General features: G+C 33.5%; 1 protein-coding gene across 2 annotated transcripts in view; it reads right to left on the bottom strand.

The window, feature by feature from the left end:
* Positions 1-558: 558 nt before the first annotated feature.
* The window catches only part of LOC111868226 (sodium bicarbonate transporter-like protein 11), a 61,964-nt gene continuing 37,301 nt past the window's right edge, over positions 559-25,221 (bottom strand). Inside the window, exons 10-17 of one of the 2 annotated variants that reach the window (XM_023858677.2) lie at positions 20,770-20,944; positions 20,535-20,641; positions 18,531-18,696; positions 14,304-14,477; positions 12,760-12,955; positions 9,600-9,769; positions 5,792-5,821; positions 559-3,045 (exon numbers count right to left, since the gene is read on the bottom strand). In XM_023858677.2, coding sequence (XP_023714445.2) covers positions 2,979-3,045; positions 5,792-5,821; positions 9,600-9,769; positions 12,760-12,955; positions 14,304-14,477; positions 18,531-18,696; positions 20,535-20,641; positions 20,770-20,944 — 1,085 coding nt within the window. In that variant the 3' untranslated portion in view covers positions 559-2,978. The remainder of the gene's footprint in view (positions 3,046-5,791; positions 5,822-9,599; positions 9,770-12,759; positions 12,956-14,303; positions 14,478-18,530; positions 18,697-20,534; positions 20,642-20,769; positions 20,945-25,221) is intronic. The other variant, XM_033753019.1, reaches the window with a different exon arrangement.

The raw sequence follows: 25,221 nt of genomic DNA, 5'->3' as shown, positions 1-25,221 counted from the left end.
GCGGGTGGGGGGGGTGGTATTCTGAGAGGATAGCGGTGAGTGGTCAGCTACATGTTTCTGACAAGTGCAGATAAATCTACAAAGTAAATTAAACATGTGGCACTTGTATAAAGACATATTTTGGTGTCTTCCTCTTGGGTAGCAAGATAACCCACAACAAATGAACATGATCAATTAAGAATCTAATATTTTATGTCATATTCACTCTAACTAGAATTGGGCAAGATCATTTGTGTGTTATCTTATATTTCAACATCATGCACAGTATTGCATAAACTTGTCACTCATTTGCAGAATGTTCTAAAACTTCTCCCTAATACTTATGAGTTTGGTGATTGTGCCAGTATTTGCACTGTTTCCTTTATTTCAGCAAGTTTGATTATAGTTTCTCCTCACCTTGTTAATTATAATGCATTCCCAGAGAACATTTGGCCCCTTAAATTTATAAATCCAACTGTGATCAGATTCACTGTAACTTTAAGAGCAAGTATTTTTAGTTTTGCTGACACCCATCTGTATGTAGTAACAATTGGAGAAAGAGTAAAATCACTGTAATGAAAATCATCCAGGTAAACTTATGACTTTATACCTGTTCACAAGCTTTAAACTTAAAACACAAGAAATTAAATTACTAGAGGAAAATCACCATACAGTATCATTCAGAAGGAAAGTATATCTGCTAGAAGTATAATGATGAAGGCAGGAAAATATGGTAAATAAATAGGGAATATGGAATTGCTACATCATACCAGAGCTGTTTGCAGATATAATCAAGTGCAAGTGGAAACTGGGCAAACATACACGAGCATCTGAGGCTATTCACATTAATATCTTGACAAATATAATTTTCCATTTCATTTCCCACTCTTCAATAAATTCATGCAGTAGTCCATGCTTATAAGTGATGGGAAAAGCATTAAAATATTAGGAAATATTCCAGGTAGGGCTTTCATTACCATGTTTGCAGCAGTTGGAAGGATAGTCTTAAATATTTCATGTGATATAAGTTTGAAGAGAATGCTGGATATTTTAGGATCTTTACAAGAATGGAGTGAAGTGATTTTGAACCCTGATTAACTTGACTGGAGCCAAAATTATGAAAGCAATAAAAATTGGGGACCTATCCCTGTGAGAGTGAAGATGGCTGAACATTACACTTCCTGTGAATGGAAATTCCTATACCAGTTGTCAGAATTTTTAGTTTCAAAGGAATTTATCATCCTGATATTTCTTGAAACTTGTAGAGTTCTTATCAAAGCTTTCGAGAACCTTCAGTGTATGGCATCTAATTTTGTTTGCCCTCATTTTCTGCCAGGGTTTTCTGAATTTAAGAATTCAGTTCTGCAGTGAGTCATAATATGGTTTGTACCTGATACATTTCTTGTGCTACTGTCTTAAAAAAAACTCAAATGAGTCCATTTATCTACATAGGCAATTTTTAAACCATCATGTCTAAGTACATAATTTTGTGCTCCTGTGTAAGTACAGGTACCCTTTTCAGACATTTTATTAGTTTTCATGCTGATTTTGAGAAACATATGCCATCATTTATAAAACAGGTCTTTATATGATAACAGAATGGTTATGTACCATGCCAGTCTTTTGATGTGTCTAGAAATGTCTGTGGGTTTCAGAGAGTGGATATATTCATAATTGGTGTAAGACTATATGGCAATAATATATGTTGATGAAAACTGTTTTGATAGATGTTCTTATAATCATGGGCTTATAGTAAGAAAATTTTGCTACCCCCCTTTTTTGCATCACTTCTAGAATAGGTCAATGCAGAAAGGAACTCTTTATAATTTTTTTCATTCTGAGAAAACCATTTAAATATGCTGTGTACTACCATTACTTTCATTTCATCATTAATAACAGGAATCCGGAATTAACAAAACTGACTGCATTATTTTCTACCATTATGAATTTTTACATGGTTTTGCACACTACAGTTTCATGTCTTTCTGTACACTCTCCACTTAGGAACTTATTCACTCAGCCACATGCACCACAAGAAGCAATATTCTCTTGTTTACTGCATTAGCAGGTAATTAAGCTTCATTCTGTGATTATTGTTACTGATGATCTGTCAACATAATTACAGTGAAGTGAAAAATGTTAATTTACTAACACATATTATTTTGTGGTGAATGTATGCCACTCTGGTTTATATGCTTCTTGTGAAGTCAAAAATGTGTTTCACGTGAAGTACACAGCCAGTGCAGGCTCCTTCACTTGACCTGAACCATAGGTCACACTGTTATAAAAAATATAGCACTGAGTGATCAGGCTACACTAGACACTAGACTTGTGAAATGTGAAATATATGTATGTTCATGTTCATTTATTTCAAACTCAAGCAGAGGCAGATACAGGTTGAGAAGTATATTCACAAACCACTGGATATAGAATGAGTATGTATGTATGTATTTATGTTCTATTCAGCTGCTGTATAAAAGACAAAGAATAACCTATCATCAAACAATATCACTTCTATACTCTGGAAGTGCCTGGTTCAAATCTCGGTCAGGATACTGCAAACTACTGCCGTGATTTTCATGATTTTCTCCAGAAATGAAACAACAGAGTTCTGCTTGCTTCATATTAGTCTCTTGTTTGACTTATTTTTCGACCTTGAAAATGGAGGTGATATATTCCTCTGAAATATCAGTTGACTTTCACCGGACTGCACAACATTTATCCCAAGATATATAACTCTCCATACCAACCACTATGAGAACCTCAAATGTAAACATGTATTATGTTTCATGACATTTTTGCTGATTACTTGCATATTTCTTGAGGTCATACACAATGAAATATATTATTTGTATCTGAGGTGTGTAACATCAGAAATCTATAGAAATATATGAATTAAATTCAAGACAATGAAAAATTTAAACCCCTGAAAAAATGAATACAGAAAACAAGATTTTCTTCAATATTGTATGAATAAATGTTTCAGTGTAAGTTGTGAATTATTGATGTTCTCCATCCAGAGCTTCCAGATATCTGTCTTCAATGAACATTGGTACCAGGCGATGCCTGCAATAGATAGAAATATTACTCATCATATTCAAATTTCTCTAGAGTTCTCAGGCATGCAAATATTCTTTCTCTCTCTGTCTGACATTGAGAATAAGTTTAATTTGGCAGTGTAACACATAAACCTGGAAACCTATTACATAAAGAAGCTAATAAAATATGATTTAACTTTAATCTTGTGATTGTTCAACACATCAATTTTTCTGTTACCCCCTTAATTCTCAAAATAGTAAATATCTTGTCTTTTTATACCTTGTGTAATCATTCAGCTATTGTGAAACCAATGCAAAATAATACAAGAAAACAGAGCATTGGTAGCAGGGCCATAAGTGTGGAGAAAGGGGAGCTCAATCACACCTTAGACTGAAGTCCTAAAAAGCCCCTCTATAGTCTTCAAATATTCAACATTTTAATGTAAATTTGTCATTTGTCAAATAAGTTGAATAAGTAAATAAGTAAGTTGAAATATTAACAATTTCAACGTACTTTGTATTTATATTTCATATTCACCAGTTTTTTAATACCACTGTTCACTTATGTTTGTCATTTCTTGATGTATGGTACATGTAATTAAATACTGTACCTAATGAAACATCACAGTGGGTATAGAGACTGGCTATGGGGTTGGAGTTTGAGTCCCAGTAGGGGCAAGAATTTTATCTGTTCCATGTCATCCAGACTGGTTCTGGGGACCATCCAACCTTCTACCCAATGGGTACCACTCACCTCCACTTAGTGCCGAGGTCAAGAAAATGTGGCTTTATACAGCCACTCACACATATACCTCTATGGTGTAATGTTTAATTACTTAAACATAGGGACAACTTTACCTTTACCTTTTACCTAACCTAATAATATTCTTTAGGGAAGTAGTGGCAATAACTCCTTAAGCTCTGCCTAGGATCCAAGAAACATTGCAATACTAGTAATCAAGAGAGATATGTATGGATATGAATCTAAGATTATTTATGACCACATCCTCTCCTAGCAGGCGAGTCACCATTCAAAATATAAAATGTACTTTCTAAACACTAACACAGACTCAGTCACACCAGGCAAGGTATACTTTTCCATTCCACAATTTGCAGATAGTAACTCAACATATTAGAAATAATAATTTTTATTTCATGAAATTATATTTATGATGTTTATGAGATTCATCCAAAATAAGCACTGGTTGATTTTTATTCATTAAACTGATAATTTTGTCATAAAATTGAAACAATGTGAATGAAACTCGGTATCATTATTCTTAAAATCACTGTACATATAGGAAATTTATCCTCTTTGTTCTACATGATGCATGAAAGTCTGATCATGTGAATTCCTTAATATATCTTGCAAAGGTTCTGTGGTGACTAAAAACAACACTTGCAGCATTGCTCTTTTAAATCACCAACCACGCAAAGGTTAGTGTCAAAAACCCTATCCTCAAGATATCCCGACAGGGAAAGGACATATGGGTTTAAATCTGATGATAGAGACCTTACTGATATAAACAACATAACCCATTAGAAAAAAAGCAACAGCATCCTACAAAACATAAAGGTAAAGCCAAGAATTGATTGTGTTTTAAACAAACACAGCTCCTAATATTCCAATACTGGAAAGTGTACACAACATTCATATTCATTAAGAGTGATTAAGAGTAATANAAAAACAATATATACACAAATTATTATTTTGACATTCACAAGTATAACACTAAAGGAAAACAGGATTTGTATATTCAAACATGCAACAGTGTTTGCTGCAAAATAAGTGTAATTAACATGGGAATGAAAATACATAAGCCTGTCCCTTGAATTAAAACAATAGACAATTTTAAAATTTTTACAAATAAATTAGAAAGTTATTTTTAATCTATGCAGGAGTTTTTAGTAACAATGATTGATGGTAGTTTTGTGGCTCAGGTTGGTTTTGATGTGGTGTGGATGAATATAGATAGCATAAGTGTACGTGTTGCTTTATACTGGATTTTTTGGGTTGTCATCCACGTTTGCTAAGCTTCAGCAGTGGGAGGATGATTCTAAAATGACTGTATTGCTCTTAGTCTTGTGTTATCATTTTGTACATTTTTAAGAATTGCTGACTTGTAGTGTTCTGGATGATTTAAACTGACTTGTCCAATTGTACTTGTGCAACAGTTTATGGACGTAAATAAATCATGACTTATGATGTAAGGGACTGTGAATGACAAACCTTGGCTTTTGAAAAAGCCTGTACTTAGCATTCTGTTTCTTCACAAAACTATCTACATAAAAATGGGCTTCATCACAAAATCATATTCTGTTTAAGGTGTTTGCTTCTTTCTCAAAAAAGTCTAACAACTCCTTGAAAATCATTTAATATCTGTGTTATTAAAGAGTTAACAAGTTGTGTTCTATAGGACTCATCAAAATGTTCGCTGGCTCTTAATCCATATAATTAATGCATTTGGAGAGGCTTCCAGTATGAGTTTTCCCTTGATTAGATCACCTACATATTTCTTCCGACTACTTATTTCTTTGTTTACTTATTTATTTATATAGATCTATATATTTATTTATCTATCTACCTGTATGTTGTTTTTCCTTTACATTATGTGTACTTCAAACAGAATGTTCTTTGTACTATAACCACAGAGTTTTTACCTTTGTAACTCTTTCACAATAAAAATTTTCTACTAGACACTGCAGGTCTCCATGGTGTTTGGGACTGAAATGGTGCTATACCAATGTACCAGCCTAAAAATATAAATGTGTACCTGGAGTCTTCTACATTTTCAGTTCCAAGGCTGCATGAATTAGAAAAATATAAGCAATTGAAATAATTTTATGAATAGAAATTTCCCTGTATATAATTATTTTTGGTAATAAACAACCGTTTATCATGGTCAGTCCATTTAACTTTATTAAACTCCAAAGTATATATATAACCTTAGATATTGGGCAGTTTCAAGCATAACATTTATAGTACAGCTATGACAGTAGTCACTTTGGAGTTATATATGTACGTATATATACATACAGTATATATATACACATGACATCCTTGCATTCAGGTAATTGATTGTAACTGTACTGGGAGATTCCTTTTGTAACATTAATGACGGCAACTGGGAATAAACCCAGGACATTTTTAACATTAGATTAGTAAGCTAATCATTAGACAAAACATAATTCATTAAAATTACAAACAATCACTTAAGGTGAGAGCAGCGCCTGCTCTCAAAATTCTGTGTAAATCAAATTTGCCTCAAGCAACAGTCATTGTCCAGATAATAATGGTATTTCCAATCAGCCATAGTTACAATCCTTCATACAATCATCAAAGACGTTTTCTTGGCAAAATTCTGCCACTATTTCTTCCTTTTCTATTCAAGATGCATGTTTGGTCCACCCTAATTGCACTATTATAATCACCCTACCAGAACGTGTTTCATGCTGCCAAATGACAAGCTGAACACTGAATTCTGTTGTTGGTAAATCAACTAGGATTGCTGGTTAACTTCAGTATCCAAAATTAATACCTATGTGCATGCAGGTTTGTGCAAGCATGTGTGAGTCAGTGTCTGTACAGAATGATTCAAAGTTCTGTCACAAAATTTCAGGAGGTTGCTGGAGAGATAACGTGAAGCCAAAGGTGCAATCAAATTTTTCAGTTCGCCACCCATTTTGAGTATTGAAGTTGTGTCACTTTTTAAGAAACTGAAATAATTGTCCACATATTCAGTTACTTACATTTAATGTCATTATTTATTACTTTGAACTATAATTAATGAAACGCAGCAATTCTGAAGTTATTACTTGTTTACGGCTTGAATTACACACTGGTATTAACACAGATATCTGATTATGCAATGGATATTTGCAAAAAGTTCTGCATATTTTTTCACAAGACCTACTTGCATGTATGCTTCACAGCAATATCAAATGGAGTTGCTGACATGAACAGCTTTCTAAGTTGGCCATTAATGTGCATCCCAGCTATCAAGTTGCGATCTTGTGTTTCCATAGCATAAATGTATTTTTTTATACTCCCCATATAAAAAATCAAAGCCAGAAAATCAGACCACCACAGCAAATCCATGTGTCTAGAAAATGGATGTTCAACCAATTATGTATTTTACCTCGTCAGTCCACAATAGTCATACGTGGTGCAAAAATTCAGGTTCATCTACAGTTCTGTGCCACAGCTATCGAGAGAACTGGGGGAGAACATTCTTCTCCCTTGGCAGTAGCCCTTGTATAAGTTGTACATGAAAAGTATACACCTGGTTCTCATGTAGTGTATATGAAACTGCACTCTGAGAGAGACCCATTTCATATGCAATCTGATGACTGTTAGTTGAAAGATTAGAATGACAGTAACTAACACTTCCACTTCATTCTGTACACTACATTTGCAATGGCCAAAATGTGCTGGTGGCATGATATACTTGTCTATCCAACATACATATTATAACGAGATATAGAAATCAATGGATTTTTAAAATAATACTAATTTGAATCAAAGCGGCCTCTGTAGTCTAGAGGTAACGTTCCCACCTCATGACTCGTAGTACGCGGGTTCAAATACCCGGCGGAGGTCGTTGAATTTTTAAGGGTGGAAAAATTCAGGGAACAAGTCCTCCAGGAGGGACTTTAAGCCATGGGTCCCGTGTCGTAGCTTTACGGCACGTAAAAGAACCTCATATCTCCAAAGGAGGTCACTGAGCCAAATTAACGGCCGTTTCCCGCCCAACAGCAGTCTCTAATACCTCTGGTAGATGGGGGAAGCATTACAGATACCTCTCAGCTAGTAGAGCTGGTCTCGCTGGCTGGGCAGGACTGATGGTAAGCACCAGTACCGGTAGGATATAGAGACTGGTAGAAATCATAGAGGGAAGCACAATGGACCAATACAGGTCTCAGTGCATGGGGAAACCCACCCTCTCCAATAACTAACTAACTAATATGAATCAATATTAGGACAATTCTGTAGCAAGCATGTATTTAAGAAACTGCTTGATGATGATCCAAACATGGTTTGAAATGTTTAGAAGAAGCTAAATAAAACAAATATTAATACACTGTTACCCAATTGGTTTGTTTGAAAATTTGTTGCATTGACAGCTAAAGAAACCATATGACACATTTGCTTCCCTCAGACTGCAGTGTACCTTTTTAAACACTTATCCGTTTTTTTCACTTCAATTTGGTTACCTATTCTGGTATTACCTTGATGCAGTTATAGCGTGTACCTTACAGAAGCTGTACATTAAATGTATTGACACGTGTTGGGTATGTCACGCGACAAATAAATTCACGTGGGTCTCGGATTCAGCGAATCTTTATTGGACACTCACACTTATACACCACACAATTATCACCTTAACTGAATTCCGCGGCAGCTACCTTCCAACCGTCTTGTATGGCGACTAGATCTCACCTATCTTCAGAGGCAGCTTCCTGAAGACTGACTTCTGTATCTCTCAGCGTCTATCCTGAGACTGTCTGGCGAATGCATTCACCCCTTTTTATACCTTCGGGCGCTGCTATGCAAATGAACCCTCTGTTATAACTGTGGAAACACTGCTTTGTTGATTCTGCAATTCCTACGCAATGACCCACTGTTATTGCGTTGTCTCTGTGGGAACGCTCCGTGTATTTGTTGTAACCGTGAAGATTCGAAACTCTCGACGCAACAGCTCACTGTTGTTGCGTTACTATGGAAGTGTCTTTTCCAAACACGTTACAGTATATTGGAATACTGTGCATTAGTAAATCATGTCAGCTCACTTCACTGTTATCACTATCTTGCTGCTGGAAGTAACATGAACTGTAAGTGGATGTAGCATCAACTCCATCTTGTGACATTACAAAGGCTTCTCTGCATGAACATACAAAGAGAATCAAGACTAAATTTTGAAATATGGTAACTATGAAATAGTGGCAAATCAGGCAATAGTTTGCTTACATTTTCTTCTCAATGTTACCTCCTCAGCAACATCATATTATTTGGCCATAACACTTATGCCCCCCCTTCTCCCATTTGTGTGTGTGTGTGAGTGTGTGTGTATATATATATATATAACATAGTCATATAGTAAAAAGCTGCAGACCTTAATGGGTTAATAATTTATTGGCATAAAGATTCCTTTCATACAGTGAGTCCTATTTAAACAAGATAAATAATGTCCACAGAACTGTATCATTCACCAGAAAACTGAAAATCAGACAGCATGAATAATGAAGCACTGAAATAATTCTGCCCTTTCATTTTGCCCATTTTTATCTTATCTGGTTTTTATTGATACTGAGAGTCACATCAGGAATTATTGATTGTGTACACCAAATCCACACACATTAATTCCTGCAGGCATATAAAAACTAATTCTTGTCCATACATTCAAATTTTGTACAGCTGATTCACATATATTAACTCCTGTCTGCATGTAAGACCTAGTTTTTGGTCATACATTTTTCTTTTCTAAACTTTTAACAAAGCCAAAATATGACCGAATATTTCATACTATTCAAGTCATTTTGAACTAAAGAGCTGTATGACAGTATTTCATTGTAATTTCTCACCTTACTGGTAATAGGAATAGTATGATGAACGGGAAAATCATCTTGAGATACACCACTGGAGCATAACCAAACACACACATCACAATCAACTGAAATACTTGGAATGCTGTAAATGCATGTATTTTTCTTTGTGGTACTCTGCGAATGTAATGATTTGGAGGGTAAGCAGCCTAAATAAAAAAAAGACAAACAAATATTACATACTAATCTCTTTTCAACAGAAAATAGAGAGCACAGTATTACTGCTATGCAATTATATTTCACATACAACTGATTTCAACATCATTTGCAAATATTAATCTAACTATACTGATCTTATATTATTAGAACCTTGTAGTTTCAACATTGCTAATAAAAATTTTCATCACTGGACCTGATTCTGAACAGTATAAATGTAATCTACATTTGGGGTGGAGAAAGCAAAAATAACAAAGTACTGGAAATACAAAAAAGGATACTTTGTTTAATGAAAGGTGTAAATAGCAAAACATCATGCAGACCTATTTTTAAAGAATTAAAGATTTTAACTGTTACTTCTTTGTATATCTTTGAGGTTTGTGCTATTTGCAGAAATATAATTTGTGCTCTATGAAAAATTCAGATTTATATGAATATAATAGTAGACGGAAAGACGATTATCATGTGCCAAATTGTACCACATCAACTTTTAAGAAAAATGTTATCAATATGGGTATTAAATTGTATAATACACTGCCTTGGGAATTATGAAAATCAGATTGATGTAAAGACTTTAAACATAAGCTAAAAGTATTTTTACTAGATCATCAATTCTATACATTGTATGAGTTTCTCTTAGAGGGACAGTAGTAAGCATAGAAAAACCTCTATTCAGCAATGGAAACAGATAAAAAATGGTTGCTTGTAGAGTATCTTAATGTGATCAGTGACTGACATGGTCATATGTAGGACTCTTTGACTTACTGCAATACTCTTAAAATTCTCTCGATAAACTCATAAGGTTAACTTGCATTTCGATTTAAGTATTGTATTAAATAACCGATTTCAACCACTTTATAACCTCAATCTTGATGAATCTGTTGGAAGATCTCAAATGCTGGAACAGAAAACCTTAAGACGTGATAAAACCATAAGAGTGAAAAGGGCAAGAAAGAAGAGAATTTTAATAAATATTTTTAATAAATACAAGGCTTTTATGGCAATAAATTCGGACACTCATAATTATAACACACGAAGAAAATTAAATTTTCATGTACAGCACTGTAATACAGCTCTTTTTAAGAGGAGTGTGATAAATATTGGAATTAGTTTGTATAATAAGGTCCCAGACAGCGGCCTCCGTAGTCTAGAGGTAACGTTCCCACCTCANGGGAGGGACTTTAAGCTGTGTGTCCCGTGTCGTAACTTTACGGCACGTAAAAGAACCTCATATCCCCAAAGGGGATCACTGAGCCAAATTCCAGCAAGTTTCCCGCCCATACAATAGCCTCTAAGGCCTCTGATAGATGTGGAAAGCATTATAGACACCGCTAAGCAAGTGGCCGAACTCACTTGCTCGGTGGGACTGATGGTACGCACCATTAATCGGTAGGGTAAAGAGACTGGTAGGATATCATAGAGGGAAGCACAGTAGATTAAACTGGTCGCAGTGCATGGGGAAACCCAACCTCTCTAAATAACTAACTAACTAAGGTCCCCAATCAAATAAAACGAAGGGGAAATTNATAACTTCTTTTAGAAGGCAGTTTCTGCATAAAACATGACCAATCCAATTAGCCTTCCGTTTTCTTATTTCGTGTAGGATATTCCTCTGCTCACTGACTCTAATTAACACTTCTTCATTTCTCACATAATCGGTCCAACTGATCTTCTCCATCCTTCTCCAATCTGAGCAAACTAACTATAAATATTTTAATGTATTGGAACAGCCGCTGTAGTTGTAAAGACTAGATTTTACACCCAATTATATATTATTTATATTGTATGTATATATTTTAAATTTTAGATCATGTACTGTAATAGTGGCTTCTAATTGTATTGATGTAAGGGTGTCCCTCTGAAAATGGTCTCTGAAGACCGAAACATGTAAGGGCATGAATAATTGAAATAAGAAAAGAAAAATTTTAACTAGTCACACTGGGCAGAATGGGAATTAGTAATTGTGTAAGGAATTTTATATTTAAATAAATCACATATGAAGCATTCATTCACTGAATTTGATTCTTACCAGAAGGATAATTTATCTGTTTTGCATAGTGAACAGGTGTTTCTTAATAAGGTATCTATACTCTTGACTGAATAAGTGGCTGCATGATAACAATCTTTAAAACCGCATCATTTAACCATGAAAACGAAAATATAATGGCTATGATAATCAATGGTCCATAGTTCTTTCAGTCCCTCTATAAATATTCCAACATTGTACCTTAAATAGTTTAAGATTTTTCTCACGATTTCCTTCTATATTTGCAACTTGTAATACTCTCACCAGGCCATATTATTGTTAACAGCTGCATATGGTGGAGTAATGTTAAGTATTCTAAGAAGCAAGAAAATAATGAAATTCTTTCCTTGAAGAGTCTTCATGGTATATTACTATATCAAAGTGGTAAAGATTACAGATATTTCAATTCTTTCCTTGAAGAGTCTTCATGGTATATTACTATATCAAAGTGGTAAAGATTACAGATATTTCAGAGTGACTTGCTGTCTGCTTTTTCAGGAATGAAATTCTTTCCATTTAGGATGGAATTTCATGCATAGTTCTGTAACATCAAATAAGGCTCATTAAGATTATTACAAAAGTGATTACAATGGGAAATGTAAGAAAAATTATTATACTACCTATGATACTATCCTGGTATTTTCCTAGAAGAACTAAGGAAAACCACAAAAATCTCTATCAGCAGATATGATCTCAGGCAGAGGAATCAAGTAATTTCAGCAAAATTCCTAAAGGAGACAAAAAGTTTCTCTGTTGCTGATAATATTTACAATATCAACACAACGCTAAACCCAGGTGATCCTATCAGTAATACAAATCAGTGTGAGAAACTCATATAGAATCAATTGTATAGCAGGCATAATTGTCAGTTTGTCTAATAGTTCATTGCTCTTCATCACAATTTTCCTCTTCATTTAAACTAACATCTACAGTTCATAGCACTTACTTATAATTTACCTGTTCCATAAAGAGAAGAGTTATTCTTTCGAACATCTGGTTACCATTGAGGGCTGTAACTGCCATGTAAAGGAACAAACCATCCAGAACAGCAGTTGGTATGTAAGCCAAAGGGTATGGAAGTAAGAACATGGACAGACCAATGAGGATGTGTGAAAATAGCCCAGTCAATCGTGTCTCTCTCACTTTCACAATTCTGGAAGAAATAGGAAAAAACGAGCTCATAATAGAATGCAGAGAAACATAAAAAATAGCTACACGTATAAGGCATTTAATTTGATTATTACCATTTCTAGACTGAGACATTCAGTAAAAGACGATTATGTGTAATATATTTATTTGGTAACTTACAAATTAAGTTTGAAAATGGTTCTTACAGAGTTAAGAAATGACAGGAAAAATTTGTTCTCAATTACACCTCTACCAATTGTATACCAAAGAAAACGTCCAGTTTCAAAGTGGTATATCCAATTCATAGCATGGAAATAGTTAATTAACTTAGATAACAAGGAAAGATACTCTATGACTTGGTATATAATAAAGGTTACACAACTACAGCAGAGCTTAACTCTTCTCCTATACAAAGTCTGTGATACTGATCACTGTCTGGTGGTTGTGACAGTTAGTGGGAGACTGTTGGTAAGTAAACAGGCAATGCAAAAATGTTATTCAGAGAGATTCAATCTCAAGAAACTATTTGAAGTGGAAGGTAAAGAAGAGTACAAGTTTAAAATATCAAGCAACTTTGCAGCTATGAAAAACTTAGTTGTTGATGTGGGTATCAGTAGAGCTTGGGAAACTAGTAGAGAATTTAAAAAAATTGCAGCCAAGAGAGTCCATTACTACAAATTGAAACAGTATAAGCCACAATTCACTTAAGGAGGTTCAAAACTATTAAGAAATAAGCTAAATTGCAATGTTTTCAGTACCTGAGCATATAAATGGAGATAATCTGAACAATGCAAGATATGAAGCTAGGACATATTTCGAGATCAAAATGTGGGTAAACATGAAGGACAAAGACAAGAAGTTTGAAACACACAGTATGAACAAGAATATTAGAGCCATGCCATCACAGAGTTAGTGTCTGATGTTTCAGAAACTTCCTGTATCCATCATCAAGGGCTGATTATGTATATGTGATTTGCATCATATCCTCAAGCTGTATTTATGTACAAGGCAGCTGTCAATTGTCCCAACACATACTTCCCCCAAACATGGTATATGTTAGAGCAACTGACAACTTACCCCATGCATAAATATGGCGTTCAAATATGACACTCACCACTTCAGCCCCCCCCCACCCCACCCCGATTATGGAGAAAGACATTTCCTCAAATATCAGACACTAACTCCAAAGTGACACAGTTAATTGCCTGAGAAAACTCAATTTTATGCTGTGGCAGAGAAAGCTTCAAGTCATATATAGTACAAGGTGGTAAATGGAGCTCTATGAATATACAACAGAAACATTATTTTCTAAATTATAAATGTGGTGGTGGACCACTGAACCATAATTACAGCAGCATTTTGTGTGTACTTACATTTCATATACATGTCCTTGATCAACACGTTCTTCTACATCTGCCAGACCTCGAACATGAAGAGGAGAATGGGGCAAGGTAGCATGCATCCACGGTAAACCAAAGATGGACAAAGCAGCATTCAGAATTGCAACCACAAATAGATCCAAATGATATGCTGGCCCCTTCTTAAGCCTAAAATTATTATTTAAGTATTAATCATTGTACCTGAAAGTATATCCTCTTACAAACATGAAACTTTTCAAAGCATATTGTAATGCATTACTCTCTTTACCCGCAGTGTTTAATCAGTCAGTAAACTTAATTTTACATTTCCTACTTTCATTTTTCTCAAACATTTTTAAACCATGAGACTTCTCTTTGAAAACTGTAATATAAAATAAAAAAGAGTTATCTCTGTGCTTAACTAATTAAACAATATATCATGAAGACATGTGGGGAAGTGATGTATAGATAATATATAAAATAATATTTAAATATATAATATATGAAATACATATAATATATATAAAATAATATTCCACAAATTTGCTTCAAATTATGTTATGCACATTTTCTTATACATTTCAACTCTCTGAACTATTTGGAAGATATTCCTAGGCTTGTATATTTGTTACAAAACCTTTACTACTCAAATTTTTCTATCTCACTTTTGGATATCATGCAGTATCATGACTATACATACATACATAGCACTCCATAGATCCATGAGTTAGTCAGATGACCTACTGGATGTGGAATTAGTAAAAAATCATACAATACATATATACATGCACAATTCAAGTTCACATAAATAGTAAGGATTTCACAAAAGTAGTAAAATATCCATCATAAATCCATACATTAACATATACTAGATTTTTTTTTCCCTGTGTTCCAAACAAGAGAAAACATTACATACACTTTATGTTGTTTGGAAGCATAAATTCCTCAACAGAGTAAAAGGAGTGTGTAATTAAGTATCTCTTTAGTGCTACTTTAAATTGTCCCTGTTTATCTATAAGAGTTGTGATATTTGGTGGTAGATTGTTGAAGATTTTAATGCCAGTATAATATGCACTCTTCTGGAAACAAGAGAGGCTGGCAACTGGTCTGTGAAGCTGATTTTTATTCCTTGTGTTGACATTGTGTATTGTAGAATTGGTTGGAAAAAATTCTTGGTTTTTTACAATGAAGATCATTAAGGAGAATATGTATTCACATGGGAGAGTTAAGATCTCTAGCCTCTTGAAGATATTTTTACATGATTCTCTTGGTTTAACACCAGCCATTATTCTAACAATTTTCTTTTGTAAGATGAATATCTTTTGGCTGTAAGATGAGTTACCCCAAAAAATTATTCCGTACTTCATTACAGAATGAAAATAGGCAAAATAAATCAATTTGAGAGTCTCAGTATTGCTGACATGAAACATGCTTCTAACTGCGTAGCATGCTCCACTTAACTTAGGGATCAATTTATCTATATGGTTCGACCAACTTAGGTGGCTATCAATTTGCAAGCCAAGGAATTTCGTATTTACTGTCTCTTCTATATATTTTCCATTATATCCAATATTTAAAACATAGGGAGGGGCATTATTTGTTGTAAATTTCATTACATTTGTTTTGTTTAAATTTAGGGCAAGTCTGTTAGCATTGAACCATTTATTCATGTGGGAGAGTACTCTGTTTGATATTGCACAGAAATCATCAAACATTTTACTAGAGATTATAACACTTGTATCATCAGCAAATATTATGGGTTCTGATGAAAAATTTATTGTTGGTGGAAGGTCATTTATATATATTATGAAAAGCAAGGGTCCCAGGACAGATCCTTGGGGAACTCCATGCTTTACTGTTCTCCAGTTTGAGAAAAAATTTTGAGTATATTTGGGTGATTTTATCTCAACCTTTTGTTTTCTATTTGTTAGATAGGATTTGAACCATTTTAACACTGTTCCTCGAATGCCATAAAATTGCAGCTTACTTAACAAAATTTCATGATTTACACAGTCAAAAGCCTTTGCCAGATCACAGAAAATTCCTCCTACATGCCTTTTTTGGTCAATTGATTTTAAAACATTGTCTGTTAGCTTGAATGCTGCATCTTCAGTGGATACACCCTTCCTAAAGCCATACTGTTCTGGGACCAATATGTTGTTACAATGCATATGCTGATTTATCCTGCTGTACATGACCTTTTCAAGTATCTTAGAAAAAGTAGATAATAATGAAATCGGCCTATAGTTCGTCATACTGTACTTATCTCCTTTTTTGAACACTGGTTTTACTATTGAAATTTTTAGACGGTCTGGGAAAATGCCTGTGTATAATGAGTGATTACAAATGTGAGTTAAAGGGCAACTAATTAAATCAGAGCAAGCTTTCAGAATTTTGCTTGTTACTTCATCAAATCCTGATGAGTTCTTTGTTTTCATGGTGTGTATAATATTCTTTATCTCAGCTTCACTGGTTGGAATGATTTTAATACTAGGAAAATTTATGGGAAATGCATCTTTTAAAAATGAGAAAGCATTTTCACTTCCCATCTGATGTAAATTTAAGGTCTCAGCAACTGTTAGAAAAAATTTATTGAAGTCGTTGGCAACTATTTCTAGATCCTTTGCTTTCTCAGATTTTGCCAGAAGAGCAGTCCATTAATAAACACCTGTAAAGCATTTCCTGTTCTTATTTTTGGTGATATGGACATATAGTAAAATCAACAAAATAATCTGTGAAGTTATTATTTCACATAGCATAGTCACAGTGGGTTATGGGCCCAGAATTCAGACATAAGGATATCTAAGTGTACAGAAGATTGTTTGTGTCGATTTCTCTCAATATTCTCTTCAAAGACTGAAGCCTTGTGAATTAAGTTAGGGTGCTGCAAGACCACATGGCCCAAGGTGCAGGAGGAATCAGTGAACAGTAGACAGAACAGCGACTACTTTTTGGGTATTACATTTTTATTCATCCATGCTGAGTTCTGTGATGATCTGTCTGAATTGTGTGTTCAATTGTTAAGTGCATACAAGAAAAATGCCTTCACTTCTATCAGTGAAAATGCTGGAAATGATAAATTATTGTTAAAACTGGAAATTTACAACAGGAATGAATGGTACATGATGGCCTGTGGGGTTGTATTGATGTAAGCATCAAAAATCCCAGGATGGATACTCGTATGAGCGTAAGAGACAAGATTTGCCTCATGGTGAAACCCAATGTATAAACCCATGCTCAAGCAGCAAAGTCTTCCAGAGAAACATGGACAAATCAAATAAAAGTCTGTGAGAATAAAGATCAGACTCAGTTTACTGAGTAGACTTCCACAATAATATATCCTGAAAAAGGCAACTCTTTAAAACTCTGGAATGAAGACAGTATCGTATTATGCAAAGCCAAAACTAATCCATAAGCTCAAGTCCAAAACTGGAAGGTCTCCAGTGGGGCTGCACTTGTACCTAAAGTAAAAGTGAAGAAAGCAACATACTTCAAGAATGCATTCCAAAGCCACTGCTGTTACAATCCAGGATACAGGGAACATAAGAAATAGGTAAAAGGCTCAGTATATAGTAATTAGATTAAGGAAAAGTGTTGGTAACCATTTAACCCCTTGATTATACACCACTCTTTCTCTAGTATACTAAAGACAATATAATGATCTGTCAAAAGATTTCTTCTGACAACACATACACAACACATAAATATGCTTTTATGAATGAATTTATTGTCTAAGGTCAGGTCTCCCTTGACACATTTGTGGTATGCCTTTACAGTTCATTTTACATTTCCCTTTTAAGACTCAAAGCATAAAATAAAATTTATCAGGTCAATTTTTAGTCTGAATATCCCAACAATTTTTTGAAGTTAATATACTCATATTAGGCAGTAAGTATTAAGTATGTTATCTGACAGGACTGTAGTAAGCAGAATAACTCCACAAACCTTGAGACTTCTACATGAATTAATAAGTGGAACAAAAAAATTGCCAAAGACATCATAAATAATCTCTTAAAAAATTAGAGACAAAAAATGGAGAAAATCACAAGGTGTAAAATTATAGTTAGTCTGGAAAGCATATGGGTACTTGGCTGAAATGTTCCTCTTACTTGTATCTGACATGTTCTCTTGCTTATATATCATTACAGGCAGTTCATAACACACTATTTCCTTTAATATACCTGAAAATAGGCTATACATTGAAATAACTAATGCTGTTACATTATAATTTAAAATACTTACTTGTTACAGGGATTGTTAACCATGGCACTAGTGATGTTTTGATCCATAAAGAAGAGGACAGACAAAGCAAAGCCAAGAATCCCCGAACCAAGTACAGCTTTGGTTGACAATTTCTGGAGTTGAGAAATGTTGAACACAGGCCTCTCACTGTACTGAAAGCGCTCCACTGAAGCATAATAATTCTGAAGTCATGTTCATCCTTATGATTATATAAGTTTGCTAGGTATAACTGTGAATATCAATTTCATTCATTTCAATGGATATGAAAAGCACAATCAAAAAGGTTATCTCAGGTGAAACTGAACCTACATGAGGCATAAGTTTTTACTGCCCACAGTCCTTGACATACTCAACATTCTCAAAAAAAAATCTCAACCTATATTTTGAAACTCATATCATCACAAACTAAGGTAAATTTGCATCTGTCCATTAAACATAATGTCATGGAGCCATATGGGACAGTGAGGTAGAGTTCCATGCATTCTGAGCTTCAACATTAAATGGAGGCAGATGGCCAGCATCATGCCCCAGCCATTTTACCCCTCCTCCAGAAATCCCTGGTACCCAGTCTATAAGAGGATCCTCTCTGATAAAAACAAATATATACAGAAAATTTCTTAGAATTTATTTTTGGCAATTAATGTTGTGAATAAAATTCTGTTCTGTTGGTTTATTCCTAGATTGCCTGATGATAATATTTTACTGCTAACGGTATACAACATCAAACAAGATGGGAAGATATCATGATGGTGATTAAGATCTTGAAGAAAAACTATATGACCTATTTTGAGGTATTACCTGAGCCCTCATTCAAGAAAGAACATGACAATTTTTAGCCAGAATAGTCAGTAACTTGGATGATAATTGGACCAGGAAACTCTAGAATACAAGTCAGATTTCTTACTATTACACCAGTTTCAGTTTCAGTTTCAGTTTCAGTTTATTGTAATATTCCATCAATCAAGAACAGGTTACAAATGTCGCCAGTCTGATATAGAACCAGTCACAGATATACAATGAAGTTGTCAACTATTTTTATGCTTATTTTATATTATATGACTAATCTATTGTTTTTGGTTGTTTTAATAAGTGAATTTTGGATGATAATTGTCTCTTTTATATGCATTATAATTTGGCGCACTTGATTAATGGAATGAGTAATGAATGAACGTCTTAATGGAAATTTTAATGTGTATTATAAGTATTTACCTCATATAATTGCAATATTACTGTATTATTGTATAGATATTATGTATTCTAACTTGACTTGTTCCATATCCTATGGTGTCTCACCTGTACTGGATTTACGGAATGTAAATAAATTCAATTCAATTCAATTCAATACACCAAATACTCAAAGAATATACTACGTATGCTTTGAATATTAAAGTGTCAGTCATACAATTACAAATCAAAACAACTCAACATAATACACTGTGAACTGGAAAATAAATCAGTCACTAAATACTAAAGCTCTTCATTTCCCANCTACGTTCCTCCGAAACGTCGGCCAAAACGAAGAATACACGGTGCCTAAACCCAGAAGACGACTTTCTTCATTAACAGATTTTAATTCTTATATGCTATTTTCAGCATTCTTGATGCCGATGGAATGTTGCAGAAGAAATGTGGGAAACACTATGGTGGATTATATTAAAATATCTATATTTTAGGTTACAATGTGAGTGATAAAAGGTTTGTTTATTCATTTTCTACATTTTAACAATTTCCATGTCATATTGAAATATAAGCAGTAACACTGAAATATTCTATTCTTAATATCCTTTATACATATGATCACTGAAAATTAATCTTGTCCTCTATCTCTTGGCACATTATGACATGTTTAGGTTTCTTCAGCTTAGATTCATATAGTCATGGAAATTGAATTTTTATTACAAAAATTCAATATGGAAAGGGTTGAAATATGAAAAGAATACCCAAATTTTGGGCCAACTTTTTGTGGCTTATCAATATGCCTGTAATACTTAGCACAACACTTACATTCTACATCACCGAAGAAGTAAGACCCAATAAAGCTGACAGTGATGACAGCCATAGGAAGAGAATAATCAGCCAAAGCTTCTCGTTTACTGGCTTGCAGGTAGGGGCTGAAACATTGATAAAACAATCATGCTGAAACCATCCTGTCTATTGTTAAAGTAAAACTAATATTTCCTATATAGTTCTATGAAAGTTCACTCATGATCCAAACCAAACAAATGGTGTCTACACTAACGTTTTGTTAAAGTTGTAGATAGAGACACTTAGCCACAGTGTTCCCAGCATCAGCAGTAGAAAGAGAATGCTACTTTCTCGACTGCAAGGTAATGATAAAGTGGAAGCAGAGATATTGAATCTTTCTGATGATATATTTCCTTTACAAACTGGTGAATAATAATACTGTTTGAAACCTGAAAAGAAAAAAATCATTTGTGACCAAACAGATAGCTTGTATAGAATATCCTTAGTTAAGGATATTAATTGTTTCCTGGAAAAGCATCATTAACTAAAATTATATTTAATCAAATATAGAAAATACATGTTAAAAACTCAATTTGTTCCAAGATGCTCAATAGTCAACCTCTCCCCCCCCAAAAAAAAAAACATAATTCATAATATTTAAACACACAATTTTAATAAATAAAAGTTACAAGAACATACTGAAGGAGTCATATGAATAAAAACCTGGATAAATAATGAATAAAGAGAGCATTAAAAGCTGCATAAGTAGAACCTAAAATAAAAATTGGGTGATCGTTAGAAGTGCTGGCTTCAGAAGTTGATGGTTCCACTATTAGTCTCTTTCTGAAGAAACTTCTCTGCTGACTTCCTCCCCTTCATGAATAACTTGCTGAAGTAGAAGATCCCCTTTTCCTCAACACTTCAGAGTAACTGCTCTGTTTGTTCTATTATAGGAATTCTGGATATCGATCTCTTTACAGTGTCTCAAGCAGTCAGAAATTCGTTGATCTCAAAGGAAAGCATGGTTTTGCATTGGTCTTGTTCCTCCTCCCCACTGTCATATTAAATGAAGCAGTCCAGTTCTTGCATATCCTCAGTGGTGAGCTCCTGGTTTTGAGACTGAACAAGCTCTTCCACATAATCCTGGTCCACTTGCAGCCAAATTAATTCCCCAAGTAAGACAATTTTCTTTTCAAAAGCAGCAACACCTTCAAACCACTCAAAATCTTGTTGAACTTAGGGCCAAAGAGGTTTCAATGCAGCAGCAATATCATAAAAATATCATTAAAGGAAAGAATGTGAACCTATGAGAGGTGGATAATTAATCTATGGCATCATAAACTAAGGAGCAACATTAATTCTAAGGGTATAGAAATTCTGAACACTAAAATTACCACAGTACACTAAAAATCTCACTGGCATGTACAGATCTTACAAATGAAAATTTAAATTTTATCTGTGTATTGTGAGTGATTACAGTGCCTTAGATTAATTTCAATTCAATATCATTCACTGTCTAGTGGAAATAGTGTTTCTCCCTCTTACGAAACTTAGCCTATTTAATGTTTTCTCCTGTACAACTCTATCCAGTGCCAAGTACATGGCTATGAAGTCAAGTTCAACTAATGTATGGATATATTTTAATATTTATTATTAGTGCCAGTCTCACATGGCATGCAAATCAGACAGATATTCTTGTAGGTATTCTGTAAAAGGCCAGGCATGGTAGCCAAGCGGTCTAAGGCATGTACTGTCTTCTATGGCTTGGAAACCAGGATCGTGGGTTCGAATCCCACTCAGGGCATGGATGTTTAGTTTGTGTGTGTGAGTTTTTCTGTGTTTGTGTACAGGTAGAGGCCTTGCAATGAGCTTATCACCCGCCCAAGGAGTCCTACCGAATGTAAGATCTAGAAAAACTGAAGTGAATGGAGAAGTTCATGGAGGTAGGCCTAGGCCCACTGGGGCTGTAGTGCCAAGGAAAAAAAAATTCTGTAAATGTGTCATGTAAACTTGTTTAATATAAAAAAATTAAAACAGATTTATAAGCAATAATTTTGCATCATTGTACCAAAAGCAATTCCATAATCAGTTTCCAAATACTCACTCATGGAGCTGAGCCCTTCTTGAGAAGCTGCCAATTGTGCAGCTATTAAAGAACTTTCCAGCATTTTATGGAACCTGAAGGTTCATTACCATGTTCACAAGAGACCTCCACTGGTCCCTATCCTAAGCCAGATCAATCCAATCCATATCATCACTTCCTGTCTCTCTAAGATCCATTTTAATATTGTTCACCCACCTATGTCTTAGTCTTCCCAGTGGTCTCCAATATCCCATATGCATTCTTCCTCACCCCATTTGTGTTTCATTCCCTGACCCATCTCATACTCCTTGACTTGATCATTCTAATTATACTTGGAGACGAATACAAGCTCAATACATATTGCCGATTTCCCTGTTTATTATAATAGTAAACAAGGAATTATTCACATTCAACTCACAAATGCATAATTGTAGTACCAGATCTATCTGTGATCTGCATTATCCGCAGACAAACACAATTCCAAAAAGGAATATGTTACATGGGGGTAAAGATCTTTAACCATTTGCCACCAAAAATCAAATCTATGTCTAATAACTTGAAAAATTTTAAAATTCAGTTGACAACATTTTTATTGCAAAACTCTTTTTATACATGTGATGAATTCTTTAGTAACAAATTTGCCTAGAAATAAGGATAATAACATAAACAATTTTAATATTGCTTAATTTTATGTATAGTGATGTAAGACTGTAAATTTAACACATGTTTTTTTATCTATTATAATGATTATAAGATGTACATATATAATTATAATTGTATTGTACTATATTAACTATGTGACTGGTTCTATATCTATGTATATGGATTTATGGAATATACAATAAATGAATGAATGAATGAAGTTCCTCATTATGCAGTTTTCTCCAACCTCCTGTCACTTTATCTCTCTTCGGTCCAAATATTCTCAACACCCTATTCTAAAACACCCTCAGTCTATGTTTCTCCCTTAATGTGAGAGATCAAGTTTCACACACATACAGAACAACAGTCAAAATTCTATTTTCATATATTCCAATTTTTATGTTTTTAGACAGCAAATGAGAAGACAAAAGGTTCTGGACTGAATTGTAGCAAGCATTACCTGAATTCAATCATCATTTACCTGCTCAAAACATACATTCAGCTGCCTAATAGCTTTGTCACCAAGAATTCAATTAGCCTAACTGAGGATCTAACAAAACTGAAATCAACTGACATACAAAATTATGTTCCTTTAGCATTTAAAAAATATACATTAACATCCCAACTCAGTATAGCATGTACTATTATGCTTAATAATAACAGCATTAAGCCAAAACCATTTCCAACACAATACTCAACAATATACATAATTGGACAACTGTGTCTTGGAGTTCCTGCATCATCCATTTTATCTTAAATAGTTTTCAGCACCTACATGTAGAACAGAAGCACATTATTAACATCCTAAATATACATTTGTTTCAGACATGTGCAAGACATTGGATTATGTATAATACACAAGTCAAAAAAGAGCCCAGGACATGGCCTTCATAATATAAATTCAAAACTACAATTTACCACACAAAACAAATATGGTTATAGCAAAATACATTACTTAAATCTCACTGTCACAGATCACTCTGTACAACTAGAATTCAATAGAAAGTATGCTTTATTTCTAATGATTTATGCTACTCAAACAAACATAAATATTCAGACATAAATTAATTAATTACCACAGCAAACAAGTAACCAGTCTTTCCAGAAGGAAAACCAAAGAAATCACAGCCATGGAAGAAATATTACAGAAAAACCAGTACTCATCAAAGTATAATAAAAGCAAGCTAGAAACATAAAAAGAACAAAACAATTCAAACAATAGCCAAACCAAAAATAAAAAACAAAAAAACTGGCCCTTTTTTTCACTTTCATTCATTCATTTCATTTCTGTTTATCCAGGCTGATACAACCGTTGGATATAGAGGAAGTCAAAAAACATGCAGTCATAAAAAGATTTTGTCAAAATTAAATATAAGATTAACAAGCAAATATAAATATTACAAGGTAACAATTTAAAAAATTATAAATATAGATAATATTTTGAATTAATAAACAGATAACATAAGATTAACAAGCAAATATAAATATTACAAGGTAACAATTTAAAAAATTATAAATATAGATAATATTTTGAATTAATAAACAGATAACATAAGATTAACAAGCAAATATAAATATTACAAGGTAACAATTTAAAAAATTATAAATATAGATAATATTTTGAATTAATAAACAGATAACATAAGATTAACAAGCAAATATAAATATTACAAGGTAACAATTTAAAAAATTATAAATATAGATAATATTTTGAATTAATAAACAGATAACATAAGATTAACAAGCAAATATAAATATTACAAGGTAACAATTTAAAAAATTATAAATATAGATAATATTTTGAATTAATAAACAGATAACATAAGATTAACAAGCAAATATAAATATTACAAGGTAACAATTTAAAAAATTATAAATATAGATAATATTTTGAATTAATAAACAGATAACATAAGATTAACAAGCAAATATAAATATTACAAGGTAACAATTTAAAAAATTATAAATATAGATAATATTTTGAATTAATAAACAGATAAC

Source organism: Cryptotermes secundus, unplaced genomic scaffold (assembly GCF_002891405.2).
Source record: "Cryptotermes secundus unplaced genomic scaffold, Csec_1.0 scaffold166, whole genome shotgun sequence".
In the NCBI taxonomy this organism is placed as follows: domain Eukaryota; kingdom Metazoa; phylum Arthropoda; class Insecta; order Blattodea; family Kalotermitidae; genus Cryptotermes; species Cryptotermes secundus.
This window is presented reverse-complemented; position numbering and strand designations above follow the sequence as displayed.